The 25,789-nt window shown below is 36.4% G+C and overlaps 1 protein-coding gene and 1 non-coding gene across 2 annotated transcripts in view; one reads left to right on the top strand and one right to left on the bottom strand.

Annotated features, from left to right (window-relative positions):
- Positions 1-6,998: 6,998 nt before the first annotated feature.
- The window catches only part of DSG1 (desmoglein 1), a 35,399-nt gene continuing 16,608 nt past the window's right edge, over positions 6,999-25,789 (bottom strand). Inside the window, exons 9-15 of the mRNA XM_025365251.1 lie at positions 23,735-23,994; positions 21,914-22,053; positions 20,343-20,612; positions 16,595-16,728; positions 16,182-16,251; positions 13,988-14,196; positions 6,999-11,932 (exon numbers count right to left, since the gene is read on the bottom strand). Coding sequence (XP_025221036.1) covers positions 10,877-11,932; positions 13,988-14,196; positions 16,182-16,251; positions 16,595-16,728; positions 20,343-20,612; positions 21,914-22,053; positions 23,735-23,994 — 2,139 coding nt within the window. The 3' untranslated portion in view covers positions 6,999-10,876. The remainder of the gene's footprint in view (positions 11,933-13,987; positions 14,197-16,181; positions 16,252-16,594; positions 16,729-20,342; positions 20,613-21,913; positions 22,054-23,734; positions 23,995-25,789) is intronic.
- LOC112611804 lies at positions 14,720-14,821 on the top strand. Its single transcript, XR_003116765.1, has one exon. It is a non-coding gene; the product is annotated as a U6 spliceosomal RNA (small nuclear RNA).

Below are 25,789 nucleotides of genomic sequence, written 5' to 3'. Positions count from 1 at the left end.
TCACAAAATGTAGTCATATTGTCATTCAAAGAGGTGCTATCACACCAATGGGCAATTTGGAAAAAGTAGTTCTGTTTGGAGTGGTGAGAATTTGATAAGCAATTTGCTGTAATCGAGGGTGTCAGTTCTCTTATAGAGTGTCAATGCAAAGATGGGTTTTAGAACCATGTGAGTATAAACGAACTGCATTTATTCATGTGCTGAACAAGTTTCTGTTTGTTGCTGTGCTGACTTCTGTGCATCACACATTAATTCAACATTTGTCATTTAATTATTTTCATACCCAACTAATGGCAATATAATGTAATTTTTTTGTTGTGCCTTAAAAAAAAAACCAAACAACAACAACAACAACAAATAAATGGGGTTTTGCTCTTGTCGCTCAGGCCGGAGTGCAATGGCGTGATCACGACTCCCTGCAACCTCCGCCTCCCAGGTTCAAGTGATTCTCCTGCCTCAGCCTCCCAAGTAGCTGGGACTACAGGTGCCCGCCACCATGCCCAGCTAATTTTTGTATTTTTAGTACGGACGGGGTTTCACTACATTGGCCAGGCTGTTCTTGCACTCTTAACCTCAAATGATCTGCTTGCCTTGGCCTCCTAAAGTGCTGGGATTACAGTCGTGAGCCACAGTGCCTGGTCTGTTGTGCCTTTTAAAATAAGCTAGGTGCAAGAACATGTCTCAGAGAGTGGGTAAATTGGTATGATGTTATTAGTAACAACTTATTAAAATGTTGGGCTTATGTTTACAAAAAAATGATAACTTTGATGAATTCATAGCCTTTCCTTCTGGCAGTAGATATCAAAACCAATTATTCAGGCCATTCCTAAGTTTGTAATGGTAAAGCCAAGTCATGTATTGTAGAAAAATGGTTATATGTGTAAGCACTCTATGGGGGGCAAGCATCTGATTAACATAAATGATACGAAAGTTAATGACACAGGGGACCTGAAGATATTTCTATTTCACACCATTGGGTATTGTTACCTAATCTATTAATATGGTAGCATCTGACCCATTCTTATTTACAGGGAAATATTCAAAAGGCCTGTCACGTCAGCAAATTCTGAGGTTTCTCATGGCATCTATTACCAGAGTGCCGCAATATCCCAATAGCTGTTAACAGACCTTGACAAGGCTTTCTCCATATTTTTCTCCTATCATTTCAGTGCCCACTCACCCAAAGGGCCAGCTCCTGCATTTTTTCACTTCACTGATGCCAAAGCCTCTTTGCCCACCTGTGCAGCAGACGCAGGGAATTAACTATTTCCAGAAGTGGCCCTTAGTTATTCACTGATGGCAGCTGGTATGTATAAATACACTATCTCCCTTATTTATCCGATGGCTTAACCACAGGGCATGTACTACAGTGGCTCTCAGTATTTTCCCCAGGAGGACTAAGCTTCGATTGCCCATGGTTGTAACTGGCTTGATAGGTACAATTTATTGGTAGCTTTCCCTTGCATGTTTCATCTCCCTGTTACCTACCAGTGGTTCCTTTACCTCCTTCCAAAATTGCTCTGTAATCCTGTCTCAGAGTTTGCATTTGGGTGATCCCAATATAAGGCAGTGATCAAAACAAGCTGAGAATCACATGTCTATAATTTATTAAGCTGAAACTGGCATATACTTTGAGACACACAGTTAATAAATTGAATGGATCAAAATATTTTTCTTTGAAAAAATGTGACAAATTATATTCTGGGTCCAATCAGATGCAAACTTTGGTAAGAATCAGAGCCTGATATTCTGAGTAGTTTAGAGAAAGTTCTGGAGGCAGAAATTCTTCCTTCTAGGTTTTATATAAAAGCTAAAGAAAGAAGAGGTATGACTGAGAAACAGGCGCAGACTGGGATATACCAAGTTGCTTGGCTTCCTTTGTAAAACTAGGAAAAGCAGTTCTCTCAGGGTCAGCCGGAATTTGTCTTATTTGAACTCAATAGCCAAGCAGATGACTAGAAATTGGCATCATTTCTAAACTGTTCGACCAACCTAACATTCTCCATTTGTACTTATTATGTTTGAGTTTTTTCAAGGCAATTCATAGTGAGATTTAAATTTAATCTGTTGCTCAGTGACCTTTTTCTCTACTTTTTTTTCTGTAATTGATCTGTCCAGGGCTTTTGTTTTGTTTTTGTCACTTGTTTTGCTACCTGCTATGGTTGGATCACTCACTCACTTGGATTATCGCAGTAGCTCTTTAACATATCTTCTTGATTTTTGTGACTTCCTTCCCAAAGTGTCAACCCTGTAGGTAAAATGTTCCTTTAAAAATACAAATCCAGGCTGGGCACAGTGACTCATGCCTATAATCTCAGCACTTTGGGGGGGCAAAGTGGGAGGATTGCTTGATCCCAGGAGTTCGAAACTAGCCTGGACAACATTACAAAACTCTGTCTCTACCAAAAATACAAAAATTGGGAGGGCATGATGGCTCATGCCTGTAGTCCCAGGTATTCTAGAGGCTGAGGTGGAAGGATCTCTTGAGCTCAGAATGTTGAGGCTGCAGTGAGTCATGATCATGCTAGTGCACTCCAGCCTGGATGACAGATCAAGAGCCCATCTCAAAACAAACAAACAAATAAACAAACAACCCCAAACCTGAACAAAGCACCCCTCAGCCCCAACTCCCCAGTAGCTCTCCATTACATTCAGAATAAATTTGTTAGGATGGCCTGCAAAGCCAAGCTCAATCTCAATCTTTTCCTCTGGGATCCTACCTCCTGCTGCTTTCCTTCTTTTAATCTCTGCACACACAGAGATCTTGCTCTTGCATGAATATCCCTCTGTCTGAAATGTCCTGTACCCAGATAGCCACATGGCTTGCTCCTTAATGTTCTTTACATCTCTGTTCAAATATTACTTTTCTAATAAAACCCTGCCTCAATTACCCTATATAAAAGTACATCCCTCCTGCCCTGCAATCCCTTCCTGAATTATCCCACTTTATTTTTCCCTTGATCATTTACTGTCATGTAACATACCATATATGTACTTGTTTATTTCTTTACTTTCAGACTTCCCTCATCTCCATTCCATCTTGATCATAAACTCCACGAGGAGAAGGACTTTATCTTTCACTCTCATGTCACCACTGCTTGGTGTAACTATTTGGAATTCAATAGATATCCATAGAGTAAATGAATGAATACATGAAAACATTGACGAAGGAAAGAATATATGAGGAAATAATATTTAAATTGCTACATGAAGGATGAAAGGATGCTGCTATATAAAAGTAAGGAGGAGAATGTTTCATGCAGAGTGAGTACCATTTGCAAAAGCCAAAATGTTTCCTTAATTAATTTCTTTTCAACTTTTCCATTACATCAATCACAGTGCAAATTAACGTCATCCACTGTGGACCAATGCTACATCAGACCGCTCCCTGCAGGCTTTTCTGGGACATTCACTGGAAATCCATTGAAATTTTAAAAATAGGGGGGGTTGACTAGACACTTGAAAAAATGCTCATCATCACTGGCCATCAGAGAAATGCAAATCAAAACCACAATGAGATACCATCTCACACCAGTTAGAATGGCGATCATTCAAAAGTCAGGAAACAACAGGTGCTGGAGAGGATGTGGAGAAATAGGAACACTTTTACACTGTTGGTGGGACTGTAAACTAGTTCAACCATTGTGGAAGACAGTGTGGCGATTCCTCAAGGATCTAGAACTAGAAATACCATTTGACCCAGTCATCTCATTACTGGGTATATACCCAAAGGATTATAAATCATGCTGCTATAAAGACACATGTACGCATATGTTTATTGTGGCACTATTCACAATAGCAAAGACTTGGAACCAACCCAAATGTCCATTAGTGATAGACTGGATTAAGAAAATGTGGCACATATACACTATGGAATACTATGCAGCCATAAAAAAGGATGAGTTCATGTCCTTTGAAGGGACATGGATGAAGCTGGAAACCATAATTCTGAGCAAACTTTCACAAGGACAGAAAACCAAACACCACATGTTCTCACTCATAGGTGAGAATTGAACAATGAGAACACTTGGACACAGGAAGGGAAACATCACATGCTGGGGCCTGTTGTGGGGTGGGGGAGGGGGGAGGGATAGCATGAGGAGATATACCTAATGTAAATGATGAGTTGGTGGGTACAGCACACCAACATGGCACACGTATACATATGTAATAATCCTTCACGTTGTGCACATGTACCCTAGAACTTAAAGTATAATTTAAAAAAAATAGGGGGGTTGACTCAACCTGATTAATATTTTAAAAGGTCATATAGGTTCATCTATACAAAATTGTTTGAAGAAGGCTGATGTGGAAGCAGAGAGACTACCTAGGAGGCAGTTGCCAGTATGATGGTGACACATAAGGATTAAAACTATTAAATGGTTTGGCTCTGTGTCCCCACCCAAATCTCATCTTGGATTATAATCCCCATGTGTCAAGGGCGGGAAGTGATTGGATCGTGGGGGCAGTTTCCCCCATGCTGTTCTCATGATAGTGAGTGAGTTTTAATGACATCTGATGGTGTTATTAGCATCGGCATTTCCCCTGCTTGCAATTCTCTCTCCTGCTGGCATGTGAAGAAGGTCCTTGCTTCCCCTTCGCCTTCTGCCATGATTGTAAGTTTCCTGAGGCCTCCCAAGCCATGCAGAACTGTAAGTCAATTAAACCTCTTTCTTTTCAAAATTACCTGTATCAGGTGGTATCTTTATAGCAGTGTGGTAATTGACTAATACAAACTATTAAATGGCTTAATATATATATTGGTTATAAAATAAACAGAACTTCCTAATGGATAAAATTTGGGTAGTGAGAGAAAGAATGAGATCAAGGAGTCCTTAGTTTCTGGCTTGAGTAAGGGGTAGATGGGATAATATTTATTGGAATGGGGAAACTCTGGAGGTAAAATCATAAGTTTAATTTTGAACCTTTAAAAAGGGGTCTTGATGAGGTCTCACAGAATCAGTGTAAAATGGTAAGAGAAGAGGGCTTGGGACCAAACATTGGATTGGATAAATGAGAAACAAGGGAAATAGAATGAGCAAGACTGGCTGATGAAATACAGGGGATATCAGGAGAGAACGGTGTTACACAAGCCAAGACACAAGAGTGTTTCAAGGACGAAAGAAGGGTTACTTTTTAAAGATTTTTCCCAGAGGTTAAGAAAGAGGGAGAACAGAAAAGTGGGCCTTGTGCTTGCAATGCATAGATCTTAGACAAGCTTGATAAGGACCATTATGACAATCTGATGGGAGGACTTTGAAGTCTGATGGGACATGGAAAAGAAAAGACAGCATGTGTACATGAACCTCAAGAAGCTTGATGAAACAAGCAAACAAATGAGGCATTAGCTGCAAAGAGGGGTGCAGATGAAAATGTTCTACTGAGAGGAAGGAAAGGAAGGAAGAGAGGAGAGAGAGAGAGTAGACAGAGGAGACAGGAAGAGAATGAGAGAGAGGAGATAAAAAGAGAGAGTTGAGAGAAAAAAGATGGGAGAATGAGAGAGGAAAGAGAGAAGATAAAAGAGAAGAGAGAGAAGGAGAGGAAACAGAAAGAGAGAGAGAGGAAAAAGAATAGGAAAGGTACTATTAGGGAAGGAGCAAAGTCTTTGATTTGAGCAGAACTGGAGGACTGTGTTTTCATATGAGTAGGCCACAAATCCGTGGAATAAGCCCATGGGAGGGAGGAGATGGGTGCAAGTACCGGTGGATATGGAGGTTTTGTAGAGGAAGATGAATGCATTTGAAATGGATGACTTTTGATTTCTCAATGAACAATAGGATTAGGTCATCAACAAAGAATGAGAAGGGAAGAGGGGGTGTGGGAGGCTTGAGGACAAGGAAGACACAGAGTATCAATCTAGTATGATGAGATGGGACATCTATAAGAGAAGCAGATAGGATTTCAGGGAAGTATCTGATGTTATGCTGAGATTTGAGATTGAGTGTTTAATATTTAAAAAGTCAGCTCACTTGGATAATTTGTTTGGCTGTTTGTGTGGAGACGGAGATTGAGGGCGACAGGTCTGGGACGAGAAACAGAGAGCAGGGAAAGTAGGTTGAAGGCATTCACAAAGAAGTGACTCTAGTTGTACTCATGAAGCTAGATTAGACAGAGAGGTGAAGCTGACAGTGAGAAAGTGGTGAGAGTCAAGACACTGAAGCTTTGATAAAGTGGAGAAATGACAACAACATGAGCCCATGAGCTGCAGGGATGAGAGGGAAATGGTCAGAGGCTGTAGAGGCAGAAACTGAGGCATTCCAGGTACCAATATGCCAGGTTATGACAAGGAAATGGCAGCTGAGTGGAGGGGGAAATGGAGGTTTAGAATGAGAATCCAGGTCTTGGGTGGTTCATCCATGTGGATGTTTAAGTTACTACGAACACTTTCAGAAGTTGATAAAGTCACAAAAGACTTTAGGCCAGGACATTGGAGGCTTCATTAAAAGTGGAGACATTATGAAGAGGAGAGAGGGAAAGGATCATACGAGTCTGAAAGAGGAAGATTTTGCGCACCATGAAGTTGATAATAGTCTGGAAGTGGCATTGGAGAACAAAAGGAGATGCATCTCAGTAGAGATGAAAGCGTATGATTTAAAAGTCAAAAAAGAAAAGTCACTTTAAAAGAAATAAAATGCTGGTGTATGCAAAAATAAAAATGCAGAGTATGAAAGAAAGAAAAGTAAAAGTATAAAGATGCTACAAGTATCAAATAAAAACTAAAAATGCAGCTTTTTATCATCTGCTCATTTGTGGGGCTAACCACCTGGTCAAGACTGGGCTCTAGCATCTTTAATTAGTGGTCCAGAGAGTAGGTTCCTCAGTACACATTTAAAAAAAAGACAGCTAGGAAATGGAGAATGAAAACGTATTTTAACATTGTGAAAATAAAAGAATTATCTCTCTTCCAATACAGGATGATAATAATAACTAGATTTGATAACTTTGGTTTTACCATCTAAAACCTTCCCCTTGCTTACAATTCAGAAAAGATAAGGGAGGCATATTAATCATTTTATTGCTGTATGCATAACTCTTTGGAAATTACAAATCAACTTAAAAAAAAAAAAAAAGAACAGATAACCAAGCAAGAAACGAGCACCCAAATAATCCAAAAATGTTTATATTGAAACTTGAATAAGAGAACCTTGTTTTAAGCACCACTAGAGATGAATATTAGAATTTTAAAATGCTTGTAAAACTGATAGCAAAAGAAAAATAAGTTAGACTAGGTACAGTTTGATGATAAAGTGTTTAGTAATTCAAATACAGCTGAACTGGGGAGAGAATGCAGACAATTAAACAAGATTACACATTGTTTTAAAATTATTTGATGGATAATAGGTTGATCTTGTCAAGATTTGTCCTAACATAAATTGAGTAATCTGGAAGTGGAAGACAGATTTGATTTCAAGGAGAGTAGCACTCTACTGTGGACTGCTGTATCCTAGTACAATGGGAAATGGGTCTTAAAAAATACCAGAAATTGTTAAAAAAAAAAAAAAGTTGGAATATATGAAATAGGCATGGGAAAATGTGGCAAGTGCTTTTAAAATTGTGTTTTGGGTTTTAAATGTCTTCCCAAAATAGTGATGGGCATTTATGGTAAAGATTATAATGCCTTTCAACTCCAGCAAAAGCCAAAGGGTGTGATATGTTTTGTACCATGACAATCAAACATTGGTATACATTCAGAAATAAATTGCCTAGATTACTAAAAACATCTACTTACTAGAATAAAAAATGTAATTTTTGAAGACATATAATTAAAATTTTGTCAGAACATTTTCTTGAATAAAAATTACGATGCTAAAAACTTTATACACAAATGTAGAACAGATGTCTAGATGAAGATACATAAATATGCCTAAATATGTACTTTTTCTTTTGATTTTTCAATGCAAATACAATTACATCAGGCAACACGCTTAGAAGTAAATAATATGTAGCAGGTGTTCAGTATCAAATTTAGCTCGAGATGTTATTTTGGTTGATATTAAATGGTAAAGTATTTATAATACACTGATTTTTGCCACTAAAGACTACCTCGTTAGAAAGCCAGATAGATATTTTATAAACATTGTGGTTTGTTTTCAAACCATACATACATAGCATTAAATTACTACCTCTTTCTTCTTCATTTTGTTAAGAGCAAGTTGATCTGAAGCTCAACTTGAATCTTAATTATAGTATTCACTTATAAAATGATTTCCATATCTCTTCTTGGTCTATGACATGATATATATGATCTAGAGTAAATATCTAAAAAGAAGAATGAAGTTCTGTCCAAAGCTTGTTCATTGAAAAATGACATGCCTTTAAATAACTACTAAAATCATTGATGTCTTAAAAAGGTAATTTTAAAATTTAGGACTAAATGGAAAATCAATGTGCAACCCTGGAAGAAAAAACTGGTTGGAAAGTATCTTCCCAGAAAGATAGATGACTAATACTTCAATTTTTATTGTTTTTCCCATCAATGTGCAATCCTGGAAGAAAAGTTTGGTTAGAAAGTATCTTCCAAGAAAGATAGATGACTCATATGGCTATGTTTTTTTCTTGTTTTTTTTCCCATCGTTTAACAGTGTTTAGAAGTTCAAATGTAACTAAATTGGGGGGATCTTAACAACCATCGGACTTTAACAGCAACAGTTATTAAAGACAGCGATTTTGTTGTTTGCAAGACGACCTAAAAAATATCTCTGGAAGATATCAGATGTCTTAAGAAAAGGCTTGTGATGATATTTCATATCAAAACAGCAAGCAAGTTTCCTGTGGTCAGCTACCATTCCCTTTAATAAATTACTTAGTTAATTCATTAATAATTATTTCTATTCCTTAAAACTCCTGGACCCAGGCATACTCAAGTATATTTTAATAACTACCTTTTGACTTTATTCCTGGAAAGATTACCCATCCTTAATGAAGCCCCCTAAGTGGCAGAAAAAGAAAAGACTCCCTTTGAATGACTTTATTTATACCTCTGCATTTGGCATACTACAGACTATCAAAATTTTACATATTCTAAGACTTAAAAGAAGATGTATACTGTGGCTTTTAAAAATATTAGCCTTATCTGCTGTTATACAGAGCAAAACAGCTCTAGCTTAAATAATTCACTCCTATCCCCTTTTGACCAGTGTAGGAAGTCGAATATTCTTTGGCCTTGTAATTTCCTGGGAAATTTGAGTAATCGGGGTAAATTCTTTAAAAGTTGTATATAATTCACAACTCCAGGGCAAATGTTTTATTCTAATTTTATTTTGTCATATAGAGTTTCAGTTTAGTGAGCTTGTAGTAACATTGTATTTAAGAAAGGAAAAAGTTTCTCTACCATGCAATAGTAAATGTACCTTTTCCTTAGAATGCTTTCTTTTTAGAGATTTTTAATTGGGTAATACTATATAGCAAACACACAGAAATGGTATATCATAAATAGGACATTACTAAATTTTGAAACTAGAAAAATATGTTATACTGTATAATTTGGACACTACCTATAAATCAGAGCATAAATAAGCCCAGATCTTATTGACAAATCAAATCAGGAATTTAAAATTTATACTAGTGAGAAAAATTAGGGGGTTATCTATTATTATTTCACTCTTATCAATACAATATTGTCAACTCTGTTAAAGGTTTCTGATTGATCCCTGCAAAAGGGCAGCAGAGGTTCGCTAAAGCAACCACTGTTTTACATGCTAAAAGCAAATAATTAGTATGGTATTACTTTACAAAATAATTCTTTTCCAACTTTCCCCATTAAACATTCTACATGTTCTAAAAACATTTTTTAGATCCCCTTTAAAAAAAAATTCCCCAAAGCTTAAGCATACTGCAAGCTGCTTCTGTTTTTCTTGTCCACAGCTCAGCCTATGTAAATCATTTTAACTTCAGAGCTATGTAATAAAGAGCTGGATATGAATGAATATCACATACTAAAAACAAAACCTGAAAACACAGTTCAGTTCCCATTTGCTTACTTGGAAGGTCATTTACCACTAGTGATGACAACCATGTCTGGCCTCACTTGCTTCAATTCGAGAAGTAAACTTAGCAAGTTTTACTTTCTTAAGTCAAAACCACAGTGGTAAAGGGAAAGGTGAGTGTGATATTCCTCAACCTCACCAGTAAACAATATTCGTCAAGATTACATCTATCACTAAACACAAACTAGAATCAGAAGAATCCTTGACTCCACAGGAGATTTAACTGAGACCCCAAATTAAGATTCAGGCTCAGGCGTTGCTAGTTTACCCTGAAGAAACCTCATCCTATTGTCACTCTCTAATGGAATTTTCCTCCTAGGAAATACTTCCTAATTGGAAATTTATTTTATATAGTGCAATAATTAAGGAGGAGTGCTTGATGGTTTGTGGACTTGACTATGTAGTCAAACTTAAAAAAAATGTTTTTTGTTTTTTTTTTTAATTTTTATTTATGTTATCTGTGAAACTGAGGGCATCTGGCACACATTTTAGATTTTTCCCACAGACATGAACACATATTGCATATTTAGTTCTTTTTAAATTTTGCTCAAGCTATATGGAAAAGCAAAACAGAGCAAGGAGAATTATGCCAATTGCCGTCGTAAGGCCAGTTACATGCTGGAGATAGACTACAGGCCACTCAGGCACAAATAAGGCTCTGCCTCAAGTTTTAGTTCCTTAGTCCTAATATAAGAAAAAAGTTTACGAATGCTAAGGAGAGCTCTCCCCTAGCAGCGGTGTTTCCATTTATTTTTCTCATTGTGATTTCTCACCTTGCTCCTAGATGACCTGAGCATGAAGTTGTGCGTTATAAATCACATTGTTAGTTTTTTAGTGGTGGGAATTGGATCTAAACCACAATGATATGAAAAAGTGAGCTGGGGTCCTGACTACTTGCTATATTGCACGGTACTGTACTTTGTGATTCGACTTCGAGCTGTGCTAGGGGAGGCGGACCCAATGGTTTGGTTAAAGTGATGGTCAGAGGAACTCCTCATGTGGCCAATGGTGGCTGTCCCTCCCAAGCTGCTCAGGCCAATGCCACCACCACTTATGCCAGCTCCACTCAGGGCCCCACCCCCAGCACCCATGCTGGTGCCAACCAGGCCACTGCTGCCTATGCCACCACTGATCCCAGTGGTGCCACTAATTCCAGTTACGCCAGCACCAGAAACAACCCTCTCTGTCACAATCACATTGTGGGCATTGGTTAACTCGGGGTGCATACTAAGACTACCTATCATGCCGGAAGTTGGTTGGATTACTCTTTCTGTCACTACCACATTTGAAGACTCTCTAGGATGATGAATAGTCAGAGAGGCAGGTAGACTAGAGCTTGGTGCTATTACCCTTTCCGTCACTATAACATTTGACCCGTCTCGCAAGTCAGGCATCTCTAACATTCCATGCAAATCAGTGCCAGAGATTGGGCCAACCACTCTCTCTGTCACCACCACGTTTGATGCTTGTCGGTTATCGTGAAAGTGCACAGAGGGCTTCAGAGTGTCAGAGGTGGTGTAAGACTCGGTCACAGTGACATTACCATAGCCCAGAGGATCGAGAATAGGCTTAGGATGTTGCACACCAGGTCCCGAGGGATAGGTGCTCTCAGAAATTACTGTGGTAGTGCCGAAATGTGGGGAGATTGGTGGGTGTCCACTAACAATGGGCTCTGTTTCCTGAGGAAGGCAAACTGGTTCAGTGCTTTGGGGTGGCCAAAAAGGATCAGGGTCTGGATATGATTCAATTTCTTTTCCTAGGCTGATGTCTGCCAACTTCTTAAATTTAGGTCCCAGAGTATCCAAGAAGCTGTCATCCGGATCTTCTCCAATGAAGCTACAGCAACCCACAGAGCCAGCAGGGGAACCTACACCTTCGATGTCATATATGAGCAAACAGTCATTGGATGGGCGTCCTTCATCTTCATCTGCATAAGCATATGCTTTCTGAATTTATAGGAGAAAGAGAAAATGAAATTATAAATGCATATTTAGCAATAATAGAACAGCGTTTATCATTAGTTTTTCTTCCAGAGCATTTCCAAAGAGGAATGAAATAAAACAAGATTCTAACATCTACTAGAGATGCTTTAAAAATCATTTTATAATTGTTTGAAATAATTCGGTTAAAAATTATTTTAAGTATAATTCCAATAATGTGATTTTAAAAATTTACTTAGATGGACTTATTTATAATTGTGTACTTTGGACATAAAACCATACACACAAAAAAACACATGAATTATTTATAACAAAGTTAGAGGGAGGTATATAAAAATGCTGAACTTGAAGGACATAAAAATGTGTTGTTTTGTTTTTTGACTGGAAAAGGTAGTTCATAGTTGATTTGGGTTCACTCAGGATTTTGTTTCTTTCCTTCAGATGGAGTGAATATGATGATTCTGTGAAGTTTTATTGCAACATGGCTTTTTCAGCACAGCAACAGGAAAATTTGACTCTGGGTCTGTTCTACAAAATTAAAGGTGGGCAAAGACGTTTTTAAAAAATATAATCTCTCTAAATTCAAAGTAAAAGTTCAAAGACATATATGATTTTGTTTCATCTTTGCCGTTCATAGTAGTGGATTGTAAACTTTCAGGTTAACAGAAATATCTTATAGGAAACCAACTCATTGTGCCATTCATATAAAAAAAGTTATTGAGCCTTTGCTATTTGCCAGACACTCTGTGTTTGGAACTTAGCTATGCATAATGAACAATACCAGGTACAGTTCTTCTCTCACAGAGCTTACATTTTGGTTGAGTGAGACGGAAAATACAGAAGCCTATGGTCAGGAGGTGGCAGATGCAGGGTAAAGAAAAAGAAAATGATGGGTGTTGTTCTTTTAGATAGGGTAATCAAGGAAGGGGTCTCTGATAAAGTGATATTTGATCAGAGAGTGGAAGGAAGATATTTCTATGTTATTAAAACATAATATAAAATATTTTGTTATATATATGAATAAGTATTCCTATGGTTATCAACAAGCCTCATTACTGTCTATGGCTATATGAAGGCTTTTACCAATATTTCATTTAAAAACATCAGCCACTCTTTAAACCAACCACTAGGTTAGTTAATGAACCATTTTAGGCCAGAATGTAGAAGGACAGAAATGTTTTTCTAGTTGGTATCAGGACAGGAACTTCCTGAAGGTTGAGTATCATATGGTGTGTAACCATAGACAATTACATCTCTTCCTGTGAATGGCAAAGTTAATTCTCCTGCAGCTGCTTCTCCAGGTTTCATGCTCTTCCCACCACCTGCAGCACGTTCTTACAATGTTTTGGAAGTAGACTATGGCTCTTGACCCCACTCTTATTAACTATTGACTCTGTGTCTAGAGCTGAACTATGTACTGGCAATATAATGTAGAGAACATATGGGTGAGACACTAAAAGTGGTGGTAAACATATAAACTGACAGATTTCAGCAATGATAGGTTCTATAAATGTGTAAACAAAGTACTGCAGAAATAGAGATGAGAAAACATTACTCCTATTTTGGATGAGAGGGTTCACTGTAAAAACTTTGGAGGGAGAGTGATATTTGGACTGGGTCTTGAAGGATGGGTAGGAGTTTGTGAGAGACATAGTGGGATGCAAGCATTACAGGATGCAAGCACAGGATGAGCAAACGCATGGAGGTGAAAAGTCTGTGGCAAAGGTGCTCAGCAAGTGGAGTTGATGGCAAGGAGTAATTGGAGATGAGAGGGAGGGTTCATTTTTGTGAACAATCTTAATTAACATGTTAAGGGCTTTGGATTGCATGCCATGAACAAAAGAGAGCTGAGAGCCATTGGCTGTTCTTAAGTTGGGGAATAAAGTGCTCAGGTCAGAGCTTTAGATCTATAATTAATTAACAGCATGGATTGTTGGACACAAAGGCTGAGAATCTAGTTAGGAGACTCTTGCCCAAGCCCCTTTAGGAATTAGTGAAAGCTTGGGGTGAAGAGCAGCGGGCACATGGATGGCGAGAAAGATATGTGGCTAGGGACCTTACCTGACAGAAGTAGCTTTCCATGAAATTCATATTCAGACCTCCTTCTCTACATTCCCTCATAGAATTTCTTCTTAATGTTCCAGAGTACTCTTGACATATCTCAGGCATTCCTGAAGTTTTAACTCCCTCTGTTAGTTCAAATCCTGTCATTCTCTCTCCTCCTCCCAGATCTTGCATTTCTCTGCCACCATACTCATTTGTATAAACTCCTAAAAGTGTTGATCAAATTAAGTTTATTTTCTTTAGTCTATCACAAACTAAAAAAATTAACAACTTGCCTTATAATACATGATTTTTTCATTTAGGTATGCATTTGTGAACAAAGAAATAAAAAGATAATACATAAAGAAATGAGATATAAATACAATATTGAGCTCAAAATAATATTATTAATTTGTTAATTTGATAATTATCTGTTGAGAGATTACTGTATTCTCTGCTGGAAGTGAAGGCTGCAGAGGACTTATAAAAATCTATGCCCTAAAGAGTTTGATTTCAACCTGAAGGAAATTGGAAGAAAAATACTCAAATTCTGAAAGTTAAAAAGATAGTGTAAGAATGCCCCAATGTGTAACTAGAAGCACAGGACATCCAGAAAAAGACATGAGAACCACTGGCTTTCAGAAAGGAGGCCATGGCTATGTGAGGAGAAAGGTTTTCATGAAGAATCTTGGGTTTGCACTTGGATGTGAGGAGTAAGTGGAAGCCTGTTACTGTATTTGAGGTAGATACTTGCTTCAGTAGCACATATACTAAAATTAGAACTATACAGAGAAGATTAGCATTGCCCCTGCACAGGATGATACACAAATTGGTCAAGTGTTTCATCTTTTTTAAATTAAAAAAAATAAAAAGAAATATTTGAGGTAGGTGAGATAAAATGATGACTGGGACCGTGGAACTGCTATGGAATGATGAATGTTGTCAGTGGGATATGTATCCACTGGTTTTAGTACGTAAAGGATCTTGAGTTTGGGAACAGTGTGCTTTTCATGTTTCAATTGTCCTTGGTACCTCTTATGGTGCTTTGTTCAAAATCTGTGCAAAAGTTTGTAGACTTAATGGGAACAAATGTGTAGATAAATACTGATGGATTTGATGATTTGATAAGTCTTGAGAACTGTTTTGATGTTAGTGAATGTGAGTCAACAATGAGATTCTGCTTTTGAGGTGAGAAGACATTGGGGTTGTTAATGAAAATGGACAAATCAGGTGGAGAAATAGATTTAAAGATTACTGTGTCCAATTCTTTGAATAAGTTCCAGTTCTACAAGTTATACACATGTCTATGCCTGTTAGAGTTTAAAGTAGAAAACAATGGTTACTGTTTAAAAAGACTAAGAGAAAAATAAGCTAACCAATAATATTTATTTACCTTGAGAAAAGTAATGTGATACAACTATTTTCACAGATATGGATGTTATTTTAATTGTTCTTTTATTATAGTGGTAGTTATCCAGTTACTGTGAAATTCTAATTGTTCCCTGGTTTCTGCCTGTGAACTGGTCTAGATTCCTGTTTTAAGGCAAGTTGGATTTATACAGCCTTACCCATGTGCTAGAAGAAACTCCACCACGTGCACACAATCTCAGTTGAGAGCTTTGAAAGATTTTGATAGTGTTTCATCTACTTGCTTTGAATTAAAGAAATTGGACAAATATTTTTTAGGTAATATTTGTGATGATACTGAAAATGGATGTAATTTTTTTCTATGTTATAATAAGCAGCTAAAGTCAAAGCAATTCTGAATCCTTAAATTAATTGTGTATAAAGATTTTAGCCTCAATCAATGAGCACAGGTCTATTTTAGTTGGGTTGTGCTTTAATTTGAATTAGTGTATATATGTGTATGAAATATGTGTATCTTGTCTGTTAATGAAATTTGCTCTATTAAATTAAAAATCTTGACTAAAACTTACTCATGGTTATAATTCAGTACTTCTGCATATATAGAGATCCCAATTTGGTCATCTTCTAAGTACTCTTTGACGGTTGAGGAAAATTTTTAAAATGCAGCATATAAGAATAATAATTACTGTAGGTTTTTCCTTGCCATTTAATTTACAAATTAGTCATTTAAAAAAGAATGATATAAACACTTTTGAAGAAAAATAAGACCATCAAACAACAATATGCAAAGAGAGAAAACAGACTTCCTAATCATTTGAGTTGTTAAACAATTTTTTTTTCTTACCTGAGTTGTCAATGCATTCAATTATATTTGCATTATCAGGTGGTATTTGTGGTATGATGGTGGTCATAACCTAAAAGACAGGAAACAACATTGCCATTTGTAATGACCAATGACTGTAATCTTTCTATAGTCATACATTTGGTTTATTCTCAAATTACCTCAGGTTTCCTGGAAAAAAAAATACTGTTTAGGAAATGCTGAAATCTATTTAAAATTTGAACTTCACTTAGAAAACCTTCCCTGGTTACTTCCATCTAATTTTGTTGTGCTTTTGATTCCTCTTCATTTTCCCCATTAGATTTCTCAGCACAAAAAACAGCATAGACTGTGAGTGATGGTGGCCATCTTGGTTCATGTGTAAAGACTGAATTTCAGTGACTACCAAAGGCTATTTATTAGAATGTGGCACTTACCCCGGGTTCAGGCTGTGGTCCTTCTACTGCCCATGAATGAATTGCTCCATCTGAACATTCAGGAACAGGCTCAAAGCCAGCTGCACTACGAGGAGCACCTCCACAATCACAACAAATCATCAAAAATGGGACCACTGGTGGTAGAAGGATAGTAATACTAGATTAGCGCTTGGTGCAAATAAAAAACAGAACAACCTGACTTTTTATGGTCAAATTTGAATTCCTAATATAATTCCGGTTGGTTCTAAAATTATGAAAGTTTCAGAATACAAGCTGAATAATGGTCAGAGCCCAAAGCAAATGGGAGCTTCTGTATATTAGACTGCATTCAATTTTAGCTTGTTTTATAGTATTAAAAATTACAAATAGTGGGCCTGGCATGGTGGCTCACGCCTGTAATCCCAGCACTTCGGGAGGCGGAGGTGGGTGGATCGCTAGAGTCCAGGAGTTTGAGACAAGCCTGAGCAACATGGTGGAACTCCATCTCCACAAAAAATACAAAAATTAGGCATGCATGGGGGCTTTTGCCTGTAATCTTAGCTACTCTGGAGGCTGAGTTGGGAGGATGGCTTGAGCCAGGGAGGTTGAGGCTGCTCAACCAGGGAGGTGGGTGGTGGTTGTGCCACTGCACTCCAGCCTGAGTGACAGAGTGAGATCCTCTCTCAAAAAAAAAAAAAAAAAAAACAAAAAAAAAACATTACAGATAGTATTACATTATTAAAACCAATTAATCTTTCCATGTCATTATTTAGAAAAATATTAAAGGAGAGAAGAAGGAAAGATGAAAGGTCAGGCAATATAGTTGATCCTTTGTGTTCTCTCCTCCATGTCTTTATTTTCTTCCTTTCACATATGCTTGCCTTTATTTCAATGGTAAAATCTTATTCATGCTTCCAGCAATTCTCCTTGAGGCTACTATTTCCCCCATGCAGGTGTCTTTTCTTTCAACAACTCTTATACAAATAGAAAACATCACGCTGCTTAGCAGTGTCTTCTGTTGTTAATCAAGTGGAGTTTTCTTATTTTTCTATTTTTTATCAGCCTCTTATATAATCTAATCTTGGTAAATGGTTTTGAATAAATGGATGAAAGACAGAATTTGTAAATTAAAAATGTGAAGAAGGAGGAAAGGAAAAAAGAAGGAAGTAAATTAGGGAGGAAGGAAGATAGTAAGGATAGAAATAAGGGAGAGAGGGAGAGAAGAAAAAAGAAAAAAAGAGAAGAAGCCCATGTGTTGGTTTTCTGAAAATCTACTAGAGGAAACTTTGGGTCTACAGGTAATGATGACTCGAAGGCCCATATATAATTTGTAAATCTTTACTTAACTACAGTACCCAGAGGTAGTCAGCAATATAAAAAACCAACTCAGGCTGGCCGCGGTGGCTCATGCCTGTAATCCCAGTACCATGAGAGGCCAAAGCAGGTGGATCACGAGGTCAGGAGATCGAGACCACCCCAGCCAATATGGTGAAACCCCGTCTCTAATAAAAATACAAAAATTAACCGGGTATGGTGGTGCGCACGGGTAGTCTCAGCTACTCAGGAGGCTGAGGCAGGAGAATCGCTTGAACCTGGGAGGCGAAGGTTACAGTGAGCTGAGACTGCACCACTGCACTCCAGCTTGGGCAACAGAGAGAGACTCAATCTCAAAAACAAAAAACAAAAAACAAAAAAAACCCAAAAAACAAAAATCTCAACATGAAAGTCAGGTATTATTTACAGTAGTGATAATCAGCAGTTGGGTAATTAAGTTGCTCTTATGAAGTATTAAATTTAAATATTTTACAAGGTAAGTTGTAATCAATATGCATAACAAATAGAGAATGAACTCTTTTCATATGTATTTTATGTTATATTCTGCAGCTTCACTCGCATTTTTGCCTTCTTCCTGTCTTGGTTCATTTTGATGAGAATGCTTTTTTCTTTCTCTCTTTCCCTTTTCCCCGTTTCATAGAAATTTTCCTAGTTATTACTTCAATTAATTATGAACCAATAAGAATAAACTCTTATTTGTCAATGTAGAAATTTCATTTTTTGGAAATATGTTTTAAATTTTGGAAAAAGAACTCCAGCTTTAAGCTGTGTTATCACCATGACCAGACTTGTTTAGATGAGTCCAATATTGATGAAAACTTAAAACAAAAAATGAGTTGTTTAAAATCAGAGAAAACCCAGTTCACAAATAAATGTAGCAAAAAATATCTGTCGCTGTTCATGTGCAAAGAAAAATGAAAGTAGAAAAAAAATATTTTGTATGTAAGTGCTGTGACTTTATATTTTGTGTGTGCGTTTGATTTAAATATCTGAGGTACCTTCTGACCTTAAGATTTTGATTCCACATTTGAAAATGACAATGTTTGCATTAATTTAATTGCAATGTGCAGACTACAACCTACTTACTTTAGAGGTCCTGTTCTCATTTCTCAAAGACTGTGCCATGTGGTTTATCTTGCTCTAATTTCTATCATCATTCAAGGTAATGTTAAAGGCCACCTGGAGAATCCACTGTATTCTACCTTTATGGCTAGACCCTTGACTAGTGCTACCCTAGTGGCCATAGAACACGCTAAATGCTTCCTGTGTGGTACTTCTTTTTCATCATCAAAGCATTGTTTTAAGGTAAGTGTTATTTCATACATGACAAAAACAAGGCTCAGAAAGGTTAGGTGACCTTCAGAAGAATCAGACAATTCGGCTTAGAAACCAGAGTTTAACCCTAGGGACTCTCCTTTTATTAATACTATGCAGTGTTAGTATCAATAAAATCTCTTTGAGACCTGCCTATCTTTTAGTCTAAACTTTCACTATGCTGTCATGCAGTTATTTTATTTCTTGCACATTGGAGTTCTTCATTGCAGTACCTTGCACTCTCATTCTTTTGGGTTTTTGCACATAGTTTTTTTCCCCTTGTATTGTGTTCCCTTTCTCTAGTCCATCAGCCTAACTCTTATTCATTTTTTAAAACGCAACTCAGAGTTTACTCTTTCCCTGTAGCCTGCCTGCCTTCCTTCCTTCCTTCCTTCCTTCCTTCCTTCCTTCCTCTCTCCTTTTCTCTCTTTCTTTCTCTCTTTCTTTCCTTCCTTCCTTCCTCTCTCTCCCTTTCTCTCTCTCTCTCTTTCTTTCTTTCTTTCTTTCTTTCTTTCTTTCTTTCTTTCTTTCTTTCTTTCTTTCTTTCTTTCTTTCTTTCTTTCTTTTTCTTTCTTTCTTTCCTCTTTTCTGACTGAACGCCTGCCTCCTGGGTTCAAGCAATTCTCCTGCCTAAGCCTCTTGAGTAGCTGGGATTAGAGGCACCTGCCACCATACCTGCCTCATTTTTGTATTTTTAGTAGAGACGTGGGTTTCACCATGTTGGCCAGGCTGGTCTTGAACTTCTGACCTCAAGTGATCTGCCCGCCTTGGCCTCTCAAAGTTCTGGGATTACGGGCGTGAGCCACCAGACCCGGCCCCCTCTGTAGCCTTCTCTGATTGTCTTCTTCACTGCAATAGCAATTTGAGCCTGCTTGTCATGGCATTTCCCCATTACATTGAGACTTATTGCAAATAAGTTTTTATCCTCCACAGTCCTGTAAGGGGTCAAGAAGTTTAATTTTTTTCACCTTATAAACCCAGTGCCAAGCGTAGAAATTTCTTTATAATTGCACAAAATGAGAGTTTGTAAAATACGTTTTATCAAAGAATCAGAAAACGTATCTCTTCCCCCACCAGTGTTTGGGGTACACATATGCATAGGATTTGCTAAAGTACTCACGTCCTAAGACCAAGAACCCCATGATGAGCAGTCCAATGCCAGCAGGACCGAAATGCACATTGTCTGCTAATGCTCCATTTTGGTATGCAGTAGAAGTTACTGGGTGAGAGAGGGTATCAATTGTGCTGGTTTCATAGTCAGTGGAAGAAGTACTTTCTTCTCTGCCAGTATTGGTAACTTCAGTGCTCGCCTGTGTATTAGTCCTGTCATCTCCATCAACATTTTGAATGTCAATATTAATTGTACCAGTGCAAGTTCTTTGAAGAGCATCTGTAATAACGTTCAAAATGGAAGAAATATTTTAGACATTTAGTGTAGTAATGGTTGGACAATACCAAATTATTTTTTACCTCAATATTTATTTCAATGTCTTTATTCCCATAATTTCTCCTCACTTGCCAAATCATCCCTTGTTTTTGACTCGATTTTAAAAATCAATTAAATTATTATATTATTATTATAACTATTAGTCATAGTAATACTATTTATTGGATTATTTCTTTACATTTGGATATTATTTATAATTGGACATTATATATAATTTGGATATTATATATAATTTGAAAAGTATAGAATTACAGAAAGAAGCAAAACAAAACCAGAAACCAAATTCATGGTAGCAGCACCCAAGGACAACCCTCGTTGATATTTTTTAAAATGATCTTTTGTCCTTAATTATAATGCCTAATGGTTGCTTATTATTTATGTTACACTGATGTGATCATATGGTTCATTCCTTTTTTTACTTTAAGCTATAAGTATTCTTTTGTATTTTAATAAACTTTTTATTAATATAGTTCCTGATGGTTATATAATTTTATATCAAATCGACCAAGGTTTACTTACCCAGTTGTCTATTATTGATGTGGTTTTCAATATTGAATTATTAGTGCTGTAATTAACATCTTGTGCATTCAGCTTGTTATATTTAAACTTTTCCTAAGATTATTGAAAGTGGAATTATTCAGCAAAAATATGGGAATAATTTGAGGTTGTTTTTGTAATCTTTATTACATAGATGTGAGCTCAGTTGTCTGACTTTATTAATTGATGTAACCCTAGAATCTGGCACAATGGCTGACATTTAGTTAGGACTCAATTATACACTTTCTAAATAAGTGAATAAAAACATTTCTGAAATATAACAGAAATACGTTTAAATCCAGTCTGTATGTTATCAAAGCCCATGTCCTTTCAGCTCAACTATGCTAATCCTGCTGTTTTGTTTTTGTTGCTATTTTTATCATTATCATCACATCCTTCTAAACCTATATTGTTATTGTTCCATTTTAAAAAAGAGACAACAGCTATAGATGGAATAAATAACTTCTCTAAGATTATATAGCTAGTACATGATGGTAGAAGACACAAATCTAGTCTTATTTCAGGACTCACGATCTTAGCTACTAAATTATACTGCCTCAAGTTGTTAAAGATATGAGTCTATAATGCCCAATGTGACAATTTTTGTTGGAAAGGGGTTACTTTAAAATGTGATAATTAAAATTTTAGTATCTTAAGATATATACAGCTTTCTCTAGAAAAGATAAAAATGTCAATTGATTTCTTACCATCTATAGAGAGAATTGTTCCTTGGTATTTTCCTCCGAGCATATTATACTGTTCCCTGGTAACTTTATTTTTCAAAGTGATTATGCCTGTTCTTGAATCAACAGCTAGAAGGTCAGCTGGATTATTTCCCATTACATATCTGTATTTGAAAGAAAATGATACAAATTAATGTCAGCTATCTAAAAAAAGAAATTTTATTTTAAAATGTATTTTTTTTTCAGTGAGTGGTTATAACCCCTAGATATAGTTTTCAATTACTAGAGACTTTATTTTTTCTCAGGGCAGTCTTAGCTATATGGGGCCACTCAGGGGTACATCAATATTTATATTTAAGAAAAAAAAAATACTGAGCACCCATTTCTGATGGAGTGTCCTTTTATGCCCGGTTGGATGTCAGAATAATCCTTTGATGCTTGCAGTCTCATTTTCATTTGATTTAGGTAGCAGCAGAACTATTACAGAAGACCTAGATCCTAGGATTTCCTGGGCTGCTCCTAATTCTAAACTATTCTTTTACAAAGCAGTTATTTCATCAACTTGGCCTGCACTTCCCCCCTGTTTCCACTCCTCCTCTCCGCATACACTAGAACTTGAAAAGACCTCTTCTGAATTCCAAAATATGGCCTTGCCTTGAGCCTCTATTCTATTCTCTTCTCATCTTTGACTTCCATGTTTTTCTTCTCATCTACTATTTGTGAAACAAACACTGGTCAGGTAATTCTGTCTCTGTCTCTGGCATTCTGCTAAGCTCTGGGTTGGGTCTACCTTCAGTGAATTCACTCCTGTGGGGTACAAGAGAGCTCATCAGCAACATGGTACAATGTGACAGGACCTCTAACAGAACTACTCACACTATGTGAGGAGAAAACCAAGAAAGAACTTTTAAAACACACGGGTGGGCTGAGTGCGGTGGCTCAAGCCTGTAATCCCAGCACTTTGGGAGGCCGAGGAGGGCGGATCACCTGAGCTCTGGAGTTGGAGACTGACTTAGCTAACATGGTGAAATCCCTTCTCTACTAAAACAAAAATAGCCGGGTGTGGTAGCAGGTGCCTGTAATTCCAGCTACTTGGGAGGCTGAGGGAGGAGAATCGCTTGAACCAGGTAGGCGGAGGTGGCAGTGAACTCGGATGGAACCACTGCACTCCAGCCTGGGTGACAGAGTGAAACACGTCTCAAAAAACAAACAAACAAACAAACCCCAAACAACAAAAAATGCATGGGTAAAGTGCTTCTCCCATTCTTCTTGTCACAGTCACATGTGCAAACACAGGTACATGTACACACACAGATTTTCTTTTGTGACTTGGTAGAAATATTTGCATATATAGTTTTAAAAAATAACATGGCATAGTTTTCCTTAATATAACTAATTTTTCATACCAGAATTATTGACCAATATTGAATGCTGAATAAAGTGAAGAATATAATTGAAATGAGCTAATAAAATCTAATTGATTTAAAGCTGGGCAGATTTACAATCGGAAAATCATTCCATAAACTCTTCTGAGGGACCAATCATGGCCTATAGTAATCAGCTAATTGATCAGTAAGATACAGAAATACAGGAGTGTCAATACTTTTGAGATATATTATTTTCACATATCACATCTTTACGGTTTAACATCTTACATCTTGCATGAATTTTTATGTTTCCTTAAGTTAAACATTTTAAATGAACAGTTTATAGTACTTTTTACAATTAAATGATAGATTCAAAAATAAGGAAAAGTACTTTAATTCAGTACTTATAATCTATAAAAAGAACATATGTACTTAAGTTCAGTACGTAAGGAAAATTAGTTGAAAATCTCACTCTTACCTAACAGTCGTTGAAGGTCCACCTGTGTCCAGGTCAGTAGCTACAAAGTCTCCCACTTTATAATTTGATCCCATATTACCAGTTACAACATATGTCTTTGAACCTGGACGAAACACTGCGCCTTCAATTACATTTAACACAGTCACAGTAATTGCAGTTGCTGTCAGTTTATACTGAGACATAATTGAATGATGAAATTCAGCTTTATTTCTGACACCAATACTAAGTTGCAGATTCTGCATAGCTTCATAATCTAAGGGCTAGAAAATACAGAGTAAAATAGTTTTAGTATAAGAAGAGAAAACGTTCCAGGTGAAAGAGAAATCCTTTGATAATAGCAAAAAAAAAATATGATTCTCTTTCTTTTATGAAACATAAATGCACACAAATACACAATTTTTAATCTTTAATTGACATAAATTTGCGCAAATAAAGTAAGAAACAATTCAATTGCCCTAGATTCATTGTTGAAAAGTTGCAAACGTATGACATGAGCTCTAATTGTTCACCAAACAAATTAAAAACTTAAAATAATATGGATAGTCAAATTTATGTATTTTTTAGTGCAAAGGCAATTTATCTTACCTTCAATCATTTTACGTTTTTCAGAAAGTAGCTATTTATTACACAGTATGGGTCAAATATATTAGGGTTTCAATCATTTGAATGGTTTTATCCATAAGAACTATTTAGAAGAAATTTCACATCTGTAAGTGTGACTCTTTGAACAAATCAGATAATATAATGTAATATATATACTATAAATAAATATTTTCTTCAACTTGTTCTAGGAAATATTTATCTCATAAAATAATCAAGTAGTGATTTTCTTTATGAAAAATGATATTAATATCTACAACACATAAAATCCACAAACAATTATGCCATTAGGCCCATATATACCAAATATATTTTTCTAAAATTTCACAAGAGTAATTTAGATAAAAATAAAGATTCACGCATTGAGCTCTCTTATTTAGCTAAAATTTTGAATCTTTGTTCTAATGTTGGTTTTATTTGTAATTCAAAGAATGACTGTAAAATCAAATGTATATATACATTACACACACATAATATATATATGTATATAGCTATAACAAAGGATTTAATATATGATATCTCTGGGCAAACGATTATCATTCCCATTTTACAGATAGAGATATTGAGGACGGATAGGTTGAATAATTTTCTAAATAATATAATAGTTGGGGCAAAATAGATTAGACTCCAATTTCCCCAGTATTGAATCCTAAATAGTATCATGGAAAGAATGTGAGCTTCATATCTAGAGAAAACTAGGTTTAAATGTTGGCTGTACTACTTACTAGCTATGAGAACTTACGCAGGTTCTGTGCTCTCTTGGAGCCTCAATGTCTTTATCTGCAATATGGAAATAATATAACCTAATTTGCAGGGATGCTTTGAGGGATAAACTAAGGCACCTGCACACTGTATCAAGTTAAATATAAGCTGTAGGCATGGTGACACTTTAAGAAGACACAGGAGGCAAAAAGTCACAGATTCTTATGGGGACAGAGTTGTTTGAGAGTCTGTTTTCCAGGCCTATTCTGAAAAAAAAATAGTTAAATAGGGATTATATTTTACCATGAAAATACATATTGCATGAAACATATACAATCTATGCACAGCTGTTGTAGATTTTAAAAATGGACCCTACAAGTTGTGTAGCACAGGGAGAAACTTGACTATCAGCTCCCTAGGAGGCAAATTTTTTTTTTCACATCTCATGAAATTTTACTGCAGGTAAATGTGGACCATTAATATGGGGAGGACATAAGGGCATTCAGTTGTTCTGGACCAGTTGACTTGGACCAAATTTCCAGTATATCTGTGTTCCTAATAAGCCTTGATCAGCAGCCACAGTGAAATGGGAGTAAGATAATTCTACATTATAGTAATTTAATTTAAACTTTATGAAAACACACTGGAGGAATAAACACATTTTTATTTACATGATGGATATTCCACATGTGTAATAATTGACTTACAATGTTGACATGGACACAGTTTTAAAGCCCCTATTAAATATGCTTT

Source organism: Theropithecus gelada, chromosome 18 (assembly GCF_003255815.1).
Source record: "Theropithecus gelada isolate Dixy chromosome 18, Tgel_1.0, whole genome shotgun sequence".
Classification (NCBI taxonomy): Eukaryota; Metazoa; Chordata; class Mammalia; order Primates; family Cercopithecidae; genus Theropithecus; species Theropithecus gelada.
Note: the sequence above shows the minus strand (reverse complement) of the source record. Positions and strands in the feature narration are given on the sequence as shown.